At 38.6% G+C, this 18,510-nt stretch overlaps 1 protein-coding gene across 1 annotated transcript; it reads right to left on the reverse strand.

Moving 5' to 3' along the window:
* Positions 1-1,998: 1,998 nt before the first annotated feature.
* On the reverse strand, positions 1,999-4,612 carry LOC147865024 (reactive oxygen species modulator-like protein). Its single transcript, XM_087317723.1, has 3 exons — positions 4,383-4,612; positions 3,159-3,196; positions 1,999-2,470 (listed from the first exon to the last, which is right to left on the reverse strand). Exons 1-3 carry the CDS (start codon positions 4,453-4,455, stop codon positions 2,357-2,359), a joined length of 225 nt encoding a protein of 74 aa, XP_087173849.1. The 5' UTR covers positions 4,456-4,612; the 3' UTR covers positions 1,999-2,356.
* Between the last annotated feature and the right edge of the window lie 13,898 nt (positions 4,613-18,510).

The raw sequence follows: 18,510 nt of genomic DNA on the forward strand, positions 1-18,510 counted from the left end.
ATATGTGAGATTTCACATTGACCTCCTCGTTGTGGGCGAGGGTGAGAACAATATTCCTAGGTTGAGGCACACATGATGAACACTATGAATAAAGTGTTAACGCAATGTATTTTTCCCAAAATCACCATGCTAGCTTTGGATGAAATTCTAATAAAGGGTTGCTTGGAGGAAGGGAAGGATGAAGTCATCAACAAAAAACGATGTAAATAGTTTTTGTTAAAACACATGAATGATAGTGAGAATATATAAATAGGGGCATGACATACCAAAGCTAACCTACTAACTTTGTAGCAAACATGATGAAAACCATGAATAAGTGCTGAGGGATTATATCCCTAAAATTGCTATGCTATTTTCAAATGAAATTCTAATAAAGGATTGCTTGGAGGAAGTGAAAGTTGAAGTCATTGTCAAAAAGTGTAAATGGTTTGTGTCAAAGCACATCAAGGATAGTAAGAGGACACTAATAAAGCTAGACAATGCACATTTGACATTTTCAAAAGGGATGTCTATACATATTTACGAAATCAAAGATTCTTGTGGATGGGCATTTGTGTGTTTTAACACTTTTGAATTTTGCACTACATTCATATTGCTAAACCTATGTGCAGGTTGCTAAAGAAAGAAATTTAAGTTGGAAGAATGGCACATGAGAACCATGCAAAAGCTAAAAAGGGTTGTTATTAACGGCACGTACATTGAGGAAAGAACTATATGGAGAAGGTACACAAGTATTGATAACGGTGGGTACAAGGCCAATTGGAGTATGATGGTTTATTAATTAGAAAAAGCAAAGACGGTGGATGGTATGCAATCTAGTTTGGATCAGATGGTGCTAAGCAAAAGAAGTACGAGGATATGCCCAAGTCAAACGAGAGGTACAAGGAACTGTATCAATGGTTAAAATTGATGGGGATTATCTAAAGGAGCAAAGGTTTTAATTAAAATGGATCATCTTCCTATTCTAGACACAATATCACACTTGACATGACTATGCTATAGTAGATTTCATATATCAAGTTTACTCAATCCATAAATATATCACATAGCAGGAAAGCACAACAGTATGACACATATGCTCTAACGGGCAAGATATGGGTATTTGCTTAAAACTCTTGATGTTTTTATTTTTCAGATTATACAAGGATTCAGTTACTATGAAACCCATGGTTTTACAAAATTGACTCATTTTTCACATTACCAAGAGTGAAATTGATAGCTAATAAAAATATAATTTGACACTAAGAAGTGCCAAATTAAGCGCAAACATAAAACTCATGGATTTGTAAATGCCTCTCTTAATCATGTTTTATCTCCCATATTGTAAAATAAATAATTTGACATTAATTTAGAAATATTTTATTTTTATTGTTTTTATCAAATGATGACCAAAGCCTTGGATTATGTTATGTATATGTTATACTATGGTGTGGACCGTGGTGTACCTACACGATCTAGGAAAATAAACCTATTATTATAAAATTTTATAGATGTCTATATATTCAAATTTAATAGCATATCATAAATCTAAATATATGCTTGTTACTCTTGAACAATGTTTTATCATTTGAATGCCATGATGAAGAATCTAGTTTATCCATATGATATCATCTCTCCTTCGTTTCTAAATATTTTCGATGAACTCATTACATTCATTTGCATCCTTTAACAATAAGAACCATGCACACATCAAACTTATTTGTGTATGTCAACTTCACACTATTTTTGCATTAGAAACATTATTCCAACATAGAATTGAAATGCCTAAATAGTCTTCATCAGACTGCGCAGTTGTCATATGTTCAGTCCCAGAAGACTTCTGAGAAAATAGTATGATCATGTTATCATTACAATAAAGATATGATACTTCACATACTTGAATGACATATCACATCATGATAGGTCACATTATATGCGAGATGACATCTCAGCAGCTAGAGCACAAAGTAAGGTAGATTATTTTGATCATGGCTAAAATTTCAATAGGACATCTAAAGAGCGTGCAAAGAGATAATACATCATTTAAATTGCCCCATTAAGAGAGAATATAAAGTTACAATGTTCACTCCATTGTTGGACCTCAAGATACGAAGAATATCCTTTCACAACGGCTTTTAATTAAACAAACAGAATAGCTTTTAATTCAACAAGCATTCTCGTGAATCACAACCAAAACTACTATAAAATTGAGAAGATTGCTTGTACATTCTTATTCGGATCTTATTCTCTTTTAACTTAAACCTTTCTCAATTGTGTAGCTAGGTAGCACATTTATAATAACAAGTGTAAAGGGCAAAGAAAAAACCTTCTTGTATTACTTATACACAAGTAACAAGACAAAATCAGTTGTCCATTATCAGTAGCTTTTACCACAATGAATGAGACTTCCTGCTCCCAGAAAAAGACCAAATATAGCAGCACTACCAAGAGTGTTTTGTCCTATGACCCGTAGTTTGAGCAGTCCTGGGACCTACAAAATCAATAGAAAATATGCAGTCTTAACCTGATGGTATGGAAAATGCAATAGGCTGCAACCACTTGGAGCTCTTTTTTCAATGCAGTGCATTTCTTCTGCTGTGTTTAAAGCAGTGCATTTAATAAATAAAATAACCTTAGCATAAATTTTAAAGTAAACATATTTTCCCATCATGCATAACAACACATTTGAGTTCATACCAGTGAGGATATCATACAAACCTGAGATAAGCATATTGACTTTGACGTCAATCTTGTAACACCACAACCTGATTACTAAAAGCAAACAAGCATGTACTCTAGAAATCGTGATTATCTAGAGATCATCAACCTATACAATGAAGGAATATCTTGATCAACATTGCCGGATCCATTTCATTGCAAAGGGTAATTAAGAAGGTCTTAAGATGAAGAAGTCATAAAAAACGGCATTCAAAGACTACAATTGATGTCTTTGTATATTGTTGCAGCAAAGACTAGCACATCGAATAACACTTTTACACAGTAACCAGATTATGAACAGCAAACAAGCATGTTCTTTGAAAGTTACAAACACCTACCAATATATGAACAGACAGACAGGTCTCTAGCAATGTCAAACATTTATGCCATTTTGCCGTCTGCTTAAAAAGAGAATACGAAACATTTCCAATCCTAACATGATATAACTCATAAATCCATACCTTATATCTAACAGCTTCAAATGTTCCATAGACTGCACCTGCAAGTAAAAATACACAAATAATCAGCAATTAAAGACTCTTCTGACAAGAAACCAGTAACCATCACTTGAGGGAGGTGGAAAAGAAAAACACAAAAGTAATCAGATCCAACCATGCATTAGAGATATAACTGAAGCATTCTTTCTCCACTTTTGTCTAGTTCCAGATTATAAAAGCTTAATTACTTTCAAGCAGATTTAGATATGAGACTCTCCCCAAAGACTACAAAACAATCACGCTTTGAAAAAACTAAATTTCCCAGAAACCTAAAATAAAACCTAAGATCAAAACATCATCTATAGGTTTTCTTGTTTCAAATATTATAAAAGATATATAGTAAACAACATATAAAATATAAATATACTATACAGATATATAAATAAAATATAACATGCATACATAAACATAATTAAAATTTAGTAAACATATATATGTACATACATACATTACATGCTGTAACCAAAGCATTTTGCTACCTCAATATGCACACACATGATTAATTTTCTATTTCTCTATCTTTCTCAACCTTTTTTTTGTCTCTGTCTCTCTTCTACCAGAACAATTCAAACTTTCAACATCATTCCATTCAAGATTGATGAACATATATCGTCCTACAGTGTTTTGATAGACGTGATTCGTGCTACAAATCCTATTCAAATTTTGTCACCCATTTAGTTTGGTGGTAAGGTCATAAAATACGTAAACTACATATAAAAATCTGGTCTTTCAACTTTGAAGTTACAGAATGCGTACTGCAAAAAAATAAATTAAATGTTTCTTCCAGGTGCACAAATCCACTGGTGTTCATCTCTCTTGGAGAGGGATGCATATTCTGCATTAGCGTTATGTAATTTCCATAATTTCATATTTTCTGCAATTCTGTTTTGTTCGGGAAAGACAAATATGTCATTCATTACAATGCTGGTTGAGTTTAATTTTGCGAACTATGAAACCGGAAAAAACTATGGAAAGAGAACCCAAAACGATGGAAATATGTAAATTTTCTCCAAATTTCCTACAAATTTGTATTTGATTTCCTCATAATTTCCTATTTCTTCATCCACGCAAAGAGAAACTGTCATGTTTCCTGATTACTTCTACCCTCTCACTCTCTATCTTTCTATATATGTAATATCGTTATAAGAATAGAAAAGAAAACAGAGAAAAAGATAAAGATGTACATACCGATGGCACCGCCGACAGCTCCTCCCATGGCTACTCCTGCAACCACTCTCGTCAAACAGCTATCACGAGCCATGGCAGCGACGACGTTGTCTGCTTCAGGTGCTGGGGCCGGGATCTGGTCTAGGGTTTTATAACAGGGAGCAGGGATTTATTTATATTTATAATTCATATATTTATCTGTGGATTTAGTAGAGGAGGGGGTTCCTGCGCAGAAGAGGAGATAGAATTTAACTTCTTCTTCTTCTTCTTCTTCTTCTTAATAATAATATGGTAGAAGCTCACGAAGGTTCCTGTGTAGGCAACATATGTTCGTGACAATGCGTTGTCGCACACCGCTACTATGGTCTTTATGTAGAATCATTGAAGAGAACGTGTAAAGCCTTAAATTAGAGATGCGAACATATGCGCTAACAGGTGTTTGTGAAATGATGGGTGCAATAAGGTCTTAGTGTTGTCTTTGTATGAAATTTAGTGGGTTAAGAGGAACTCGTAGCCATTGTTCCCGTACATTGATTTCTAAGACCATAGCCATGAGAGAAAGTTGTCCCAGAATGCAAGGAACTCAAAATATTTATCCCTTGAAGCTCACTCCAAACATCTTGTTGATGGAAACACCATATGGCCCTCGTTTTTTCCTATAAAGGCTTCGCGTGGCATGCTTCCCCATGTCAATCAATCAATTGGAAGAAAATACTTCAAAGGTTGGTTCTTTCAACAATATATCATTAATGGAAACCACCATGCGCAACGACGTTGAACACCATGACATTTGAAACAAGTAATATGTCGTATTCTCATTTTCATGACTGGTTGAGCCGTTAAGAATTGCCGAATTTTGTCAGACTTTTACATAAAGGTATGCGCATGCGTACATCTATTCTTAAAATATGATGGATTTCTTAAGTGTAACATTTCATGACAATAAAACCAATAGTCTTATATTCACTCAGTCATGTTTATCTACCCAATTCTTAGGTAATAACTGAAAATCCATGGAACATTTATTGGATTTATCCTCATTCTACATCAGTGAGAGCATTTCTAGAGGTTTCAAATATGAAAGACATCTAAAACAAGGGTTTTTGCGGTTTAGGGTGAAACACATGACACCTAAAATGCCGTTAGAAACTCTCGCATTCTAGTCACTGTCCAATCATTACAAGCAATTGATTCCAAGAAAATTGAATGAAGATTAAATTATACATAAACTTGCCAATTTCTATTAAACTCGAAGTTGCACAACTTATACTTTATGTCTAACGTCATACTATCTAACATTTTGAGAGAGTCTAAGATAACAAAGTCCCTTCGACTATCTAAGATTAAGTCATACTATCTAACAGTCCAAGAGAGTCTAAGATCGTAAAGTTCCACTCACTATACTTTTGTCTCAAGTCGCACTACTATCGATGATTTTTAGAGTGTCAAAGTTCAACAACTATAATCAAGTCTATACATTTAGCAATGATATCAACAATATATATACTATATTCCAAGAGAGGTAAAGGTCAAGAACATATACAATAAAGGATTATAAATTTTGCCTTCCTATTTGATAGAGTTATGCCTTTCTATTGATTGTTAAACACAGACACTGTAACATATGTACCAACGATTTATGCATTTATCGAACGATTGACTCATGCATGTATCCATATAAAGCTAAACAACAACATATGTACTTAAGAAATATACGACACAACTTAAAATGACATCAAACTAGACTATATATTCGAATGAAATAGTTAAGTAACCAAATCATAGCTTGCACTATTAAAGTCAATGAGTTCCAAATTCCTCATGTTCAATTACATTGAACCATGTGCAATTAATCTATCAACAAGTTTGGAATGATGGGATCTTCTGGACCAGTTGGTTGTTGTAGATAATTCTCATTGGCGTTTTCGGTACAAGCAGTTGAATTTAAGTGTTCAAACTCTGTAACGTTGTCGTGAAGATCCGTCACTAGGTGCGGATTGCGAGGCGGAACCGCCGGGGTTCTAGACCGAAAGGATTCGGAGTTGGTACAAGCTTTAGTGAGAAAGTATTTAAGATAGATTGGGAAAGAGAGAAATTGAGATTAAACGTTTGACTTTAGATTGAGAGAGATTGATTGAACCTTTATCTTTAGATTTAAGAAACAAGTTACACGATCAATTCGATAACGAATTTTCTTCTTCTTAATTTCATAACCAAAAGAGCCTAACCCTTCTTCTTTTTCATCCCTTCTTTTATAGATGCTCTCATGCATATGATGCATGTGAGGGTACACGACATGCATAAAATGCATGTTTGCCATTTGACGCTCATGTATTACATGTGGTGCATGATAACCATGTCACTCATTTTAGCTCTCATGTATGAGAATTTCCATGTAAAAGTACAATGATAGAAATATAAATTCAACTAAATGTCATGGCTTAGTGGTAAGCCTATTGACTCTTAACTAGGAGGTGGAAGGTTTGAATCCTCCTTGTGTATATATATGTGATATATATATATATTTATTTACTTGGTCGTTGGATGCTGTTGCCGCCAGATGTCGATGGCCGGTTACCGTCCAATTCCGTTTTGGTTGGCCAAAACCCTTACGAGTGGCTAGGTCACCTCCACTCTTAGTTCAAGTTACCTTAAACTCTCTATGCTCTACACATAGACACAAAGATAATGACTTTTGCTCTACCTTATATATGGGGAGAGCCTTGTGCGTCCTGTCTATGTGGGATATCTCACAATTTTCTCTTTTTCTTTCGCAACTTCTTACCCACATAAGTTGACACTTAGATGTCCGTTTCTTATGTAGTAAAGTGCATCTCTTTAAGATCTTCGTCTTTTGTGCTAAGATATTAAACTTACTTAGAATTAGTATATTCACTATTATTGTTTTATATGATTGACACTTGATTTCGTACATCTTATGTGATTTTCACACCATTGCCGAAAATCTTCACGACAAAGTATTCCAAGTTAACAGGATCCCTTGCTTCTTCATCAATTGACTCCATTGGTTCTCGAGATGCTAATTAGAATATTTCAATTTTGTTTATATGCTTAGCTCCAACTTATTAGTCTTGATTTGGACAATCCCAGATACCTTGGATCCGCATTTTGATGAAGTTGACTTGTTCAGAGTCCTTCTCTAGCGCAACAGAATTCCTAAACATCTTTAGCACACATGCTCTTGTAGTACTTGAATTCATAAAGCATGTCAAATTGCATTCCCTAACCTTTAACACAAACCACAATAACGTCCATATACTATAATCCAAACATGTCAATAAAGTTATGCACTATACCTGTGCCAGAGAACAAATCTAGCACCCAATCATCTGGGTTAGAGAAGAGCTCGATTAGGCGGTTGATCAATCTTTGCGGTTTTTGGTAAGGGTTAACTAAACTCTTCTCACCGGGTATATGACACAACTTTTTTTGTCACGGTGGGGCACATGATGTAATTGACGACGTTCCTTTCATTCATATGTGCCCAGACCTTCTTCTTTGTGATTGAGTCGTAGTAACCAATACAGATATGCTCTACCACACTAACCATCCGTTTGCCCGGACTATGTGTGATATTCATTTTGATCCTGTGAAATTCACACATTCAATGTTACCATTATTACATTGTAAAGTTTTTGCAACATATTTAAACAATCTTAATACTATAACTTACCAATGCATATGTTCGGTAGCATCACAACGTGACTTCAATACAGTTGTTACATATAAAGATTGACCCATGCTGTGAAAAATCACAATTCGCCACAACGGTACAAGGGTCAACTCTGCAAAGTCTTTCACCATTTTTTCTATTTGGGGATATTTGAAAGGCACATCGTCATACATAGAACCTGTGACGCAGAATCCGTATGGAATGTCTGCGATTAACAATGTGTAGTGCCTTTTCGGTAATGTGCTAAGTATATTAGCCATTTCCCCATTGAACACACTATAGTGCAATTGTAAAAAAGGATCAACCCTGTGCAAAACACTTTTAATGGTCTCCGAATCCTCAACCACATCTAGCTCTTTCCCTTTCGTCATCCTCTTCTTGTATTTAGCTCTTTCCAAGTACTTGGAATGCCTTCATTAGTATCACCTATTTTCTTCGAACGAGGTGGTTTCTGCAATTATTAACTCTATTAGGAAATATTATAACAAAAGCACTTAAAACAACAAAATACCAAGTATTACAACATAGCTAAAACTACAATTACACTTACCCATTCTCTAAATAATTCTTCCAAAGCCTTGTACGATGAAGTTACCGGGCATGCATGTTCAACTTCTTCCTATGTCGGCAAGCATAGCTTCTTCATCATCAACTCTTGAATTTTCATATATACTTTGTGGCTAAAGAAGAAATAGAAACTTCTTCCTATGTCGGCAAGCATAGCTTCTTCATCATCAACTCTTGAAATATACTTACTTTTGGAATTCTGTGACCATCTCATCTAAAGAAAACTCTTTTGCCACCACTTGAGAAAGCACAGATTTAACAATCTGTCGTCCTTGATTCCTTGTAGCCACCGCCATGGCAAGAGCTTCATATCTTCATGCAAGTCTTCAATAATCAAGTCACTCTTTTGTGACTTTGCCTTTATCTCTACATGAGGGTCTAATTTGGCTTTCTTTGTCCGTTGACCTTTTATTTCATTATGCTCCCACATTGAAAAGATTTTGTCTTATAAATCCCAGACCTTGCTAATTCGAAATGCCAGTTGAAACCACGAACCATACTTTCTTAAGCCTTCCAATTTCATGCTTTCATTGACAGCTATCCCAAACTTCAAGCAAACATTGTCGGCGCAAACTAGGATGGAGTTTGGAACCATATCTTTTCAATGTATCAAGATATTCATAATGAAAGAATCAAATTCTTTCAATCGATGACATCTTCTGTCGATAATCGTTGTCATTGTTATGGTTCCAAGCCAACAACTTGGCCTCCTCGTGTGTAAGTCCGACGTAAACTTTACATTCATCATAATTGAAGAATGGTGTTAGTGGATACTCCTTCACAAGTTGTCTCCTCGCTTCTGCTGAATGGGAACCTCCAATGACGTAGTAAGTTTAGTTGTCCCCTGAACTATACATGAAATCCGCAACTGTTGGACATTGGTCAGTGTCGACCATAACCAAAAATGGCACAATAGTTGCATGTGGATTAATTTTCATCTTACTCTTCAAGTTCTGGACGTGCACCGAATGTGGTTCTCTTATTTCAAGCGGTCTTCTCCCTATTACGGGGTCTATAGGTGGGCGATGAATAGATGTGATGGGAAGATGGAAGAGTTGACCCTTCCACAACTTCTTCTTAGCGATATTTTCTCGAATTTTATTTTGTTCAGAAGTTAGTACACTAGAGGAGATCTGACCACCTGGAGGGACAACCTCCAGTTCCTCTTCCCCCTCTGAAAATTCGTGAAGTTCGACTTCTTCCTCCTCAAGTTTTTGTCTTTTCTGGTATTTTTTCTACTCTGGTTTAGACTTTCGAGACTACTTTGGTGGCGTCTCGTCTTGTTTCGTCATCATTTCACCGATAATATAAGGTCGAAGAGCAACAATTAAATTACTCTTCGTTTGTAGATCTTTTTGAAGCCTTTTGGGGTGGCTAAATTCTACAATGAAATTCTCCTTCTCCACAAGTACACGCCTTGTGCCACCTGAGCTCTCAACGTCAATATAGATATTCGGTGAATCATTATCATCATACTCGATTTGCAAACTTTTCCATAGTTAAAAGTTTTACCTAGATCAAGCTTTCCTTTTCCTTCACTCTTCGCAAATATGAGTAGGGTTCCATCTTCTTCGCATGTACTAAGCTCCACTCCAATCTTAAATAAATTTTTATTCTAGTCTCATTAATGTTTTCTTCTGGAAGCATTATTTGTTTTCCCTTTGTGTTTCTGATAGAAGATTTCGACGTTTTGTCACCTCTTGCCTCAAATAATGTTTTCCTCGACATGTCTTTTAAATTATTGTCCATTTCATGCTTTTGCGAAGATTGAATCTTCAATTTGAAGGAGGGAACTTTTTGACGTGGCTCACTGTCATATTATACACAAGTTTATAAGTAAAAATTATATTAAAAGACACTAAAATATATGAAAAATACATGATAACTTAATTTTGTCATAAAAAATTATCATTAATCTATGAGTATTCTATGAAACAATAACTTGTAAAAGCACTCTTTTTATGACCAATCTTGCCATATTTTTGGGTTAAATCCATGCACTGCATCGGATTCCCATATGTTTGTACACAAATCTGTTGAACTACATCTTGTTCTCATAGAAAGTATACGAGAACTCGAGAACTCGATGCACTGCATCAAGTTCTCCTATAAAAGGAAGAGAACTCGATGCACTACATCGAGTTCTCTTGCAAGTTTACGAGAACTTGATGCACTACATCGAGTTCTCTTGCAAGTATACGAGTACTTGATGTAGTGCATCAAGTTCTCTTGCTTTTATGAGAGAACTCGATCCACTCCATCGAGTTCTCTTATAATCATCGACTCTTTAATATGGCTAAAAACATGGTTTTTCGTTTCTAAATTAAGAAAATAACATTAGAAAAAATAATGCTTAAACAAGGAAATTATTAGGGAATCTTTTAGGCATCTTTTGGAATCTTTATTTGGAGACATACTTGGTGACTTTCTTGCCCTTGTTCATGATGACTAGCTGGTGATGAGTGTTGACTTGGAAGGCTAAAACGACGACTTGTTTGCTTTGTGCTCTAAGCTTTATGATCTTCTGACACGTGATGTTGACAATGAGGGTAGGTCCACCCTTTATATAGTAACTTATTTTTTTATTTTAAAAATAAATAAAAATTTCACAATTAATTGTTTAAAAAAAAAAGGAAATAAATTGAACTTCATATGAAAATAAAAAATTAACATAAATACCTATTTTCTGAAATTTTATTTTGCAAAGAAAATAAATTTGGAAAATTTAGGTTAATTACACATAACCTAAAGAATGATATAACATAAGGTAATTTTAATAAATAAAACTTCGTACAAAAAATTAATTATGGGGACAATAAACCTATAAAATACCTTGATTATAAATAATAAATAAATTACATATGTTTTTTTTGCTTTCTTATATGAACAATTTGCTTTAAGGCAGATGCTAAAATGAGAAGGAGTTTTCTCCATTTATAGTAACGTGTTTGTGGTTCTCAAGTGCTGCTTTTTAGATGTCTTCCGCTTCGAGTAGAGCTTCTTTGATTTCTGTTGACCCTTATGCCTTGTTGAGTAGCTCATATTTTTCAATTGAGGAGTACAATGTTCCAAGTCCAGTAAAGGGTTTGCTTGAACGATCAAAGGCTGATAATGATTCTAGCTCTATGTTGCATGTTGCACGAGATAATGCCACCAAGCACACTTTCAAGAGCCACGGACTAAAGGGTGGCTCTTTGACTCATTAGTGACCCCCTCCCTCATGTATGCATCAGCGGTTTGGGCTCCAGGATTACCATCTTTCATGTGGACGCAATTAGAGAGACCATTGGTGATGATGCTATCACGCCAACTCCGAAGCAAATCGACTGTACCACATGACATTATTAGGGCTGAGTTCACGTTACCCCCAATGTTAGTAGAGGCACTTTTTCAACTTGTAGTCTTCATTCATAGGATACATAGCCAACCACATGATAGAATATCTCATCAAGCCTTTAAGGCCTCTCGATCATTGTATGAGTCTGGCTATACTAGCTCATGGTATGGCATGATGGTGAGTTGGCTTCTTGCGAATGGTCTAGACATTAATAACCTACCTCCCCTTAGGTACAACCACACGAGTGATAACACTTTAATCTCTCATGAGGACCGCAATAAAGTAATACGCCAAGAAATATGGCAAATTTACTCTCGGTGTAAATGGATCACCCCACTAGAGCCACTCCCATCTAAAATGTTGTACTATAAGAAACACTTCATGCACTTCTCTGAGTTAGGTTTTATCATGCGGCCAAAATATCTAGATGTATTCTTACCACATGCACTAAGGGTTGCCATTGGACAACTTAGAATATCATCTCACCAACTTGAGATTGAGAATGGCCGTACTAGTGGAGTCCCTAGGGAGGAAAGGATATGTAGGTTATGTCACATAGAGATAGAGGATGAGTACCACTTTACATGCAAGTGTCCAACCTATGCTGAGATAAGGGCAAAATACCAAGACATACTTGGTTCGTCTCCCACCCTCCCCAAACTATTAGATACTCTAGATATAAAGAAATTAGGCAAATACATTCTAGAGCTAAAACAACACAGAGAGAATAAGTTACAAAATGTTGACAATAATGTTGCTAATGATCACAAACATGTAACAAATGAAGTTTTTCAGGAACAGGAGGAGACAACGAATGCTGACACACTTGCACCACTCGGCCTTTCCATTGATGAGGCAGAAAACCAGAGAAGAACCAGACGTCCTCGGGTGCCGGGTTTCAAAGCAACTCGACGTGATGTGGAAGCAATATTGAGAATAAGGGAACATGAGCTACACCGCCTAGAAGCCATGGCCAGGGCACTCTCTACATTGGAACCACGGGTCACACCCACATCAAGACCCTTTGACCCCCCACTTCTTTTCGAGAGGCTTGGGTGGAAATAAAATTAGGCTTAGTGTATAGTCACTTTCGAGTATACTACGTATTGTACACTACTAGAACTCTTTTAGTTTAAGTTCTATTTTTTACTTAATTTTATTTTAGTTATGATGACTGGATAAATACTCTTTTGTTGTAAACCAATTGTCTCATGGGCCAAATTTGGCCTTAGAAGACGTTAATATATCTTTCTTTCTTTCTTTCTTTCTTTCTAACTCTCTTTTCTCAATCGATCCTTATAGGAATGCGAAATACTGGTTTGCAATGTGCTAGTAGTGAGTTGAATGAAAACTCAATAGATGAAGTTTCCGAGTCCAAACCTTTAAGTTTTAAATGAGTTCCTTGACAAGTTAGCGTCAAGAGATTTAACTTTCTATGTTCTGATCGACAAATTGTTTGTGATTCAAGTAAGTCATGTTGTGGTAATCTATGCCTTAACAAATTTGGAAGGATAGTTTACGAAGAATGCGAGATAAGTATTTATCACTTAATGGTGATGAACAAGATGCATTTCTTATTTCACATCTGCAACTTGCTAGAGATCAGGGCACAAGGACGCATGTGGAATATTTTCTTGATTGAGCTGCAGGTTTTAAAGTAAGTGTTGTAAAGTTGCAGCTTTAAAATTGCTCATAACATTGGGAAAATGAGGCTTCAAAGGATCCAGGAAACGTATGGTAAAGGGATTGTGGATACCTTTCGATAGACTAATTATATGGTTACGTTAAGCAGCGGAAGATTAGTATGATATGCGCGTGAGAGTGTGTGAGAGGAAGAGAGAGGGAGAGGAAGTTACACTTGAACACAAAGATAAATGGGGGATGATTGACTATATTGAAAAGTGTCATCAACTACAAAAATACCCACAATGAGGTATATATACAACCCATGTGCAAAGGTGCACATGTGTGGGTAGGACATAGGTACTTATGTGTAAGTCCTACATTAAATGTACTAAGGAGTGGAGGATCTAGAATATCCCACTTAAGTACAAGGTCCTATTTAAAGGCTTAAGGTCAACACATTAACTAGATTCGATCTAGGTAACTACTAAGTTACATGTGTTGACTAACTAGATTAAACTAGTTGAGCTTGATATCTCAACACGCCCCCTCAAACTCAAGTGTGAGGTGTCCAACATCCGGTTTAGCTTCCTTTGGCTTCGTCGGCATCGGTGCGGCTTGCGGCTTTCTTCGCGGCGTTGCGCGGCTTTCTTCGCGTCTTCGCGGCTTCGTTGCGCGGTTCTCCACGGCTTTGTTGCGCGACTTTGCACAGCTTTCTTCACGTATTCGCGGTTTTCTTCTCCCCCTCAAGCCTGTGACGAAGGCTTGGATCCTCAGGCTCTTGTTCAGCCACTACCTTCATCGTGAGGGCATAGTGATGGGCCATATACTCGTAGGCGTAACGAGTGACTTGAGTCTTCGCTCGTGATGAGCGGCGGAGTTTCTCGTTTGTTGATGTGAGCGCCTTCTTTACTCCGGGTGTCCTCATGATGGATACACCGAACTCACTGTCTAGTGAGCGAGCCGAATCATCCGAATCACGGTCGTCGGGGTGGACCTCGACTTCGTATTCGGGCATCTTACCTTTGCCTTTGTCCGGTGTCGGACTTGGCCGCGACTTGTTTTCATCGCGTGGAGGCTCTTGTGGGCCAATTAGCTCGGTAGAGCTTGGATTGTCCTTCGGTGGAGGACTTGGCCGAGTTTCGTCGTCCGAGTTGGCGTTCAACTCTTCCTCGATTGGGTCGGATGGAGTCGCATCGGGCTTATACCAAGATGCCGATTCGTCGAAAACGACGTCGCGACTTATCCGCACCGCTCGGGTTGAAGGGTTGAAGCATTTGTATGCCTTTTTCGCGGACAAGTATCCTATGAGGATACATTCCTCCGACTTTGCGTCGGGCTTCTCTCGACTTTCGTTCGGGATGCATACATTCGCAATGCTTCTGAACACCTTGAGGTGCGAGAGGATGGGCTTTCTTCCAACGAAAATCTCTTATGGAGTAAGCTCGTGCACGCTATTTGTGGTGCATTGATTCATGAGATAGACGGCCGTGGATGCCGCTTCCGCCCAATAGAAGTTCGGCATGTGCTTCTCACGCATCATGGCGCGTGCTACCTCGAGTATTTGCCGATTCTTTCTCTCGGCTACTCCGTTTTGTTGGGGAGTGTGTCGGCATGAGAATTCTCTACGAATGCCTTCACCTTGGAGGTAGGAGGTGAACTCGTCGGAGAAGTACTCCTTTCCTCCGTCCGTTCGTAGGCATCGAATGTGCCGACCGGTTTCTTTCTCCACTTGGCTTTTGAGGCTTTGAAAGTGGGAGAGCACTTCGCTCTTCTTCTTCATCGGGTATATCCACGCGTAGCGCGGGTGGTCGTCGATGAAGGTGATGTAGTAGCGGCATCCGCCGAGCGTCGGCGTTTGAGCCGGTCCCCATACATCCGAGTGTATGACGTCAAGGAGGCCTTTGCTTGTGGACCTCTACTTCGGGAATGGGAGTCGATGTTGTTTGCCGAGTTGGCATGCTTCGCACACTCGGTCGACTCGTTTCGATTCGAAGGCCGGGAGTCCAATTACGACTCCCTTTGACTACATTCCGCGAAGCCGTTGGAGGTTTACGTGGCCGATTCGCTTGTGCCACAACTCGATGTTTGTCTCGGTCTTGAGACCTTTGGCGTACATGGCCGATTTTACCTCGTTTGAGTCGAGGATGAACAAGCGACCGTCTCTCCGTCCCTTGGCTATGAGTCGGCCGTCTTTCTCAATGAAGCAACCTTCATTGTTGAAGCGGACTTGCATGCCTTGCTCCACGATTTGGCCGACCGAGACCAAATTCTTTGTTATTGTGGGCACGTGCAAGACATTCTTGATGCAAGTTTGCTCGCCTTCTTTCCTGAATGGGACATCGCCGATGTGCCGAATGGGATGCGGAGTGTCATCTCCGGTCTCTATGTAGCCGGGTCGATCCGGCGTTCGCAAGTCGCGAAACCATTCTTGGTGCGACATCATGTGGTGCAAGGCGCCGGAGTCTACGAACCACGCGTGTTCGGAGTTGGAGGTGCTTGCGGAGTTTGCGGGATCGGAGGCCATCATAGAGTTCACTCTATGCCTCATCACGAAGAGTCCGCCATAGTCCACGTATTCCGCATTCGCGGCGTAATTTGTGAGTTGTCGGCTTGTTGAGGCCGACTCGCTTCGTCTTTTTCGGCACTCCTCTTCGCGATGGCCGATTTTGCTGCAGTAGTTGCACGTAGGTGGCGTCGTTCGCCGACCTTGTTCGGCATGGAAGCTCCCCCTTCTTGTGAAGGTTCATCGATGGCTTCCGTTTCCTTGCCGAAATTGTGAATTCCCTTCGTGGGATAGGTCGAATTGACCTCTTCCGCGTCGACCTGTCTATGGGCACCATCCGTATCGGAGAAGAGCATTTGTTCTTCCGATGTGTTGGTCTTTGGTTGAAAGTGGTTTTCTTCGACCAATAGCATTGATTGGAGGTTGAAGAACGAGGGAGGGGTATCTCTTGCCAAGATTGCCGTTCTCAACGGGTTGAATTGTTGTGCGAGGCCGCCCAAGCATACTTGCACCATCTTGTCCTCGTCGATGTTGACGTTGATGGAGCCAAGAGAGTCGCAAATGCTCTTGATCTTGGCGGTGTAGTCCGTCACGGACATTTCTTTTTGTCGTATGTTGTTCAACTCTTGCCGGAGTTGAAGCTTGCGCGCGGATGTGTCCGCGGCGAAAATCTTCTTGAGATTTTCCCACGCCTCTTTGGGCGTCTTGGCGTCACGAATGTGGCTAAGCATGTGGTCGTTTACACATGTTGCCAAGAAATACATTACCCAACTTGCGCCTTGCTCCCACGTTGGGTAGTTGGCGTGTGTGGTTTCGGGTTTGTTTTCTTGTGCGCCGTTGATGTAGCTCCAATACCCTTGGCCGACAAGGTATTGATTCATCTTGTACTCCCAAGATGAATAGTTGCTCCGGTCTAGCTTTTCGCTAGGGAGTGAGCTTCCCATTTGTTTGTTCATGTTGATTGTTGTGTCTTCCGTTTTGTTTTTCTTCTCTTGGTCGCGTGCACGTCCTTCGTAGAGGCACTACGGTAGCGGATAACGAATAGCCGGGATTTGTTGTCGGCGTCTCGAACACACAATCACGAATAAGCGGTGGGCTTAGTGGATTTCCTAAACCACGCGCTCTAATACCATGTTAAGTAATTAGGTAATTAACTAGGGTTAATTAGAGACTAATTATATGGTTACGTTAAGCAGCGGAAGATTAGTATGATATGCGCGTGAGAGTGTGTGAGAGGAAGAGAGAGGGAGAGGAAGTTACACTTGAACACAAAGATAAATGGGGGATGATTGACTATATTGAAAAGTGTCATCAACTACAAAAATACCCACAATGAGGTATATATACAACCCATGTGCAAAGGTGCACATGTGTGGGTAGGACATAGGTACTTATGTGTAAGTCCTACATTAAATGTACTAAGGAGTGGAGGATCTAGAATATCCCATTTAAGTACAAGGTCCTATTTAAAGGCTTAAGGTCAACACATTAACTAGATTCGATCTAGGTAACTACTAAGTTACATGTGTTGACTAACTAGATTAAACTAGTTGAGCTTGATATCTCAACAGGAATTATAGGCCGTCATTGTATAAATTGGATGCATGTCTATTTCTCTAAGCATTGCGATATCATGCCTACTACTGGACTAGTCATATAACTTTACTCGACACGAGGTTTATCAAGAATATAAGGATGACATGTTGTTACAATGTGTACCTTATGTACAATATCGACATTTCAATAGATTATGGAAGCTACAATTTAACAATGTCGTTATACCACGAAAGGTTCGCATGGGTGTATGTTTAGTTTGTGCAAGTTTAAAGAGCATGGCAAAAGGTGGGAAAACTGATGACGAAATAAAAAATTACAAGAACATACTGAAAGATCATCGCAAGAGTCAAGCATTGGAACGTTCTAAAGCTATGCATCACCGTCAAAAAGCTCTTCAATCACTTGGAAAGTATATAGGTATAGTTATTGATGGGATGGATCAAAAGAAGACCTGTTTGCCACACTTTCACAGGATGGCAAGGACATTGGAGATGAATGCCTTGTGCAGATACATTTAGTTGGGTGTTTGTTGTACTCCCAAGAAATAAAGCCATAGGTATACTTAACCTATCCCAATTTTCACAATGACCCCAATTTTACAGTCACAGTCATGCAAAGAGCGTTACAATCTTGGCCAGCTATACTCCCACCTGTTCTATATGTCCAGCTTGACAACACAATTAGAGAGAACAAAAACTCAATGGTTTTTTGTTATTTGAGTATGTTGGTAGAAAAGGGTATATTCAAGAAGATCAAGGTAAACTTCTTGCTCGTTTGACATACACATGATCATATAGATAAAATGTTTAGCAGATTCTCAAAGAAATTAGCAGAATGTGATGGCTTCACGCTTCCCATGCTAACC

This window comes from Azolla caroliniana, unplaced genomic scaffold, assembly GCF_043228905.1.
Source record: "Azolla caroliniana isolate FFs.n. ecotype wild unplaced genomic scaffold, voAzoCaro1.0.p SCAF_4, whole genome shotgun sequence".
NCBI lineage: Eukaryota > Viridiplantae > Streptophyta > Polypodiopsida > Salviniales > Salviniaceae > Azolla > Azolla caroliniana.

Coding starts and splice junctions, on each gene's coding strand:
- LOC147865024 (XM_087317723.1), bottom strand. CDS start 4,455: ATGGCTCGTGATAGCTGTTTGACGAGAGTGGTTGCAGGAGTAGCCATG. Junction 3,197..4,382: donor AGCTGTCGGCGGTGCCATCG/GTATGTACATCT, acceptor TTTTACTTGCAG/GTGCAGTCTATGGAACATTT. Junction 2,471..3,158: donor TTGAAGCTGTTAGATATAAG/GTATGGATTTAT, acceptor TTGATTTTGTAG/GTCCCAGGACTGCTCAAACT.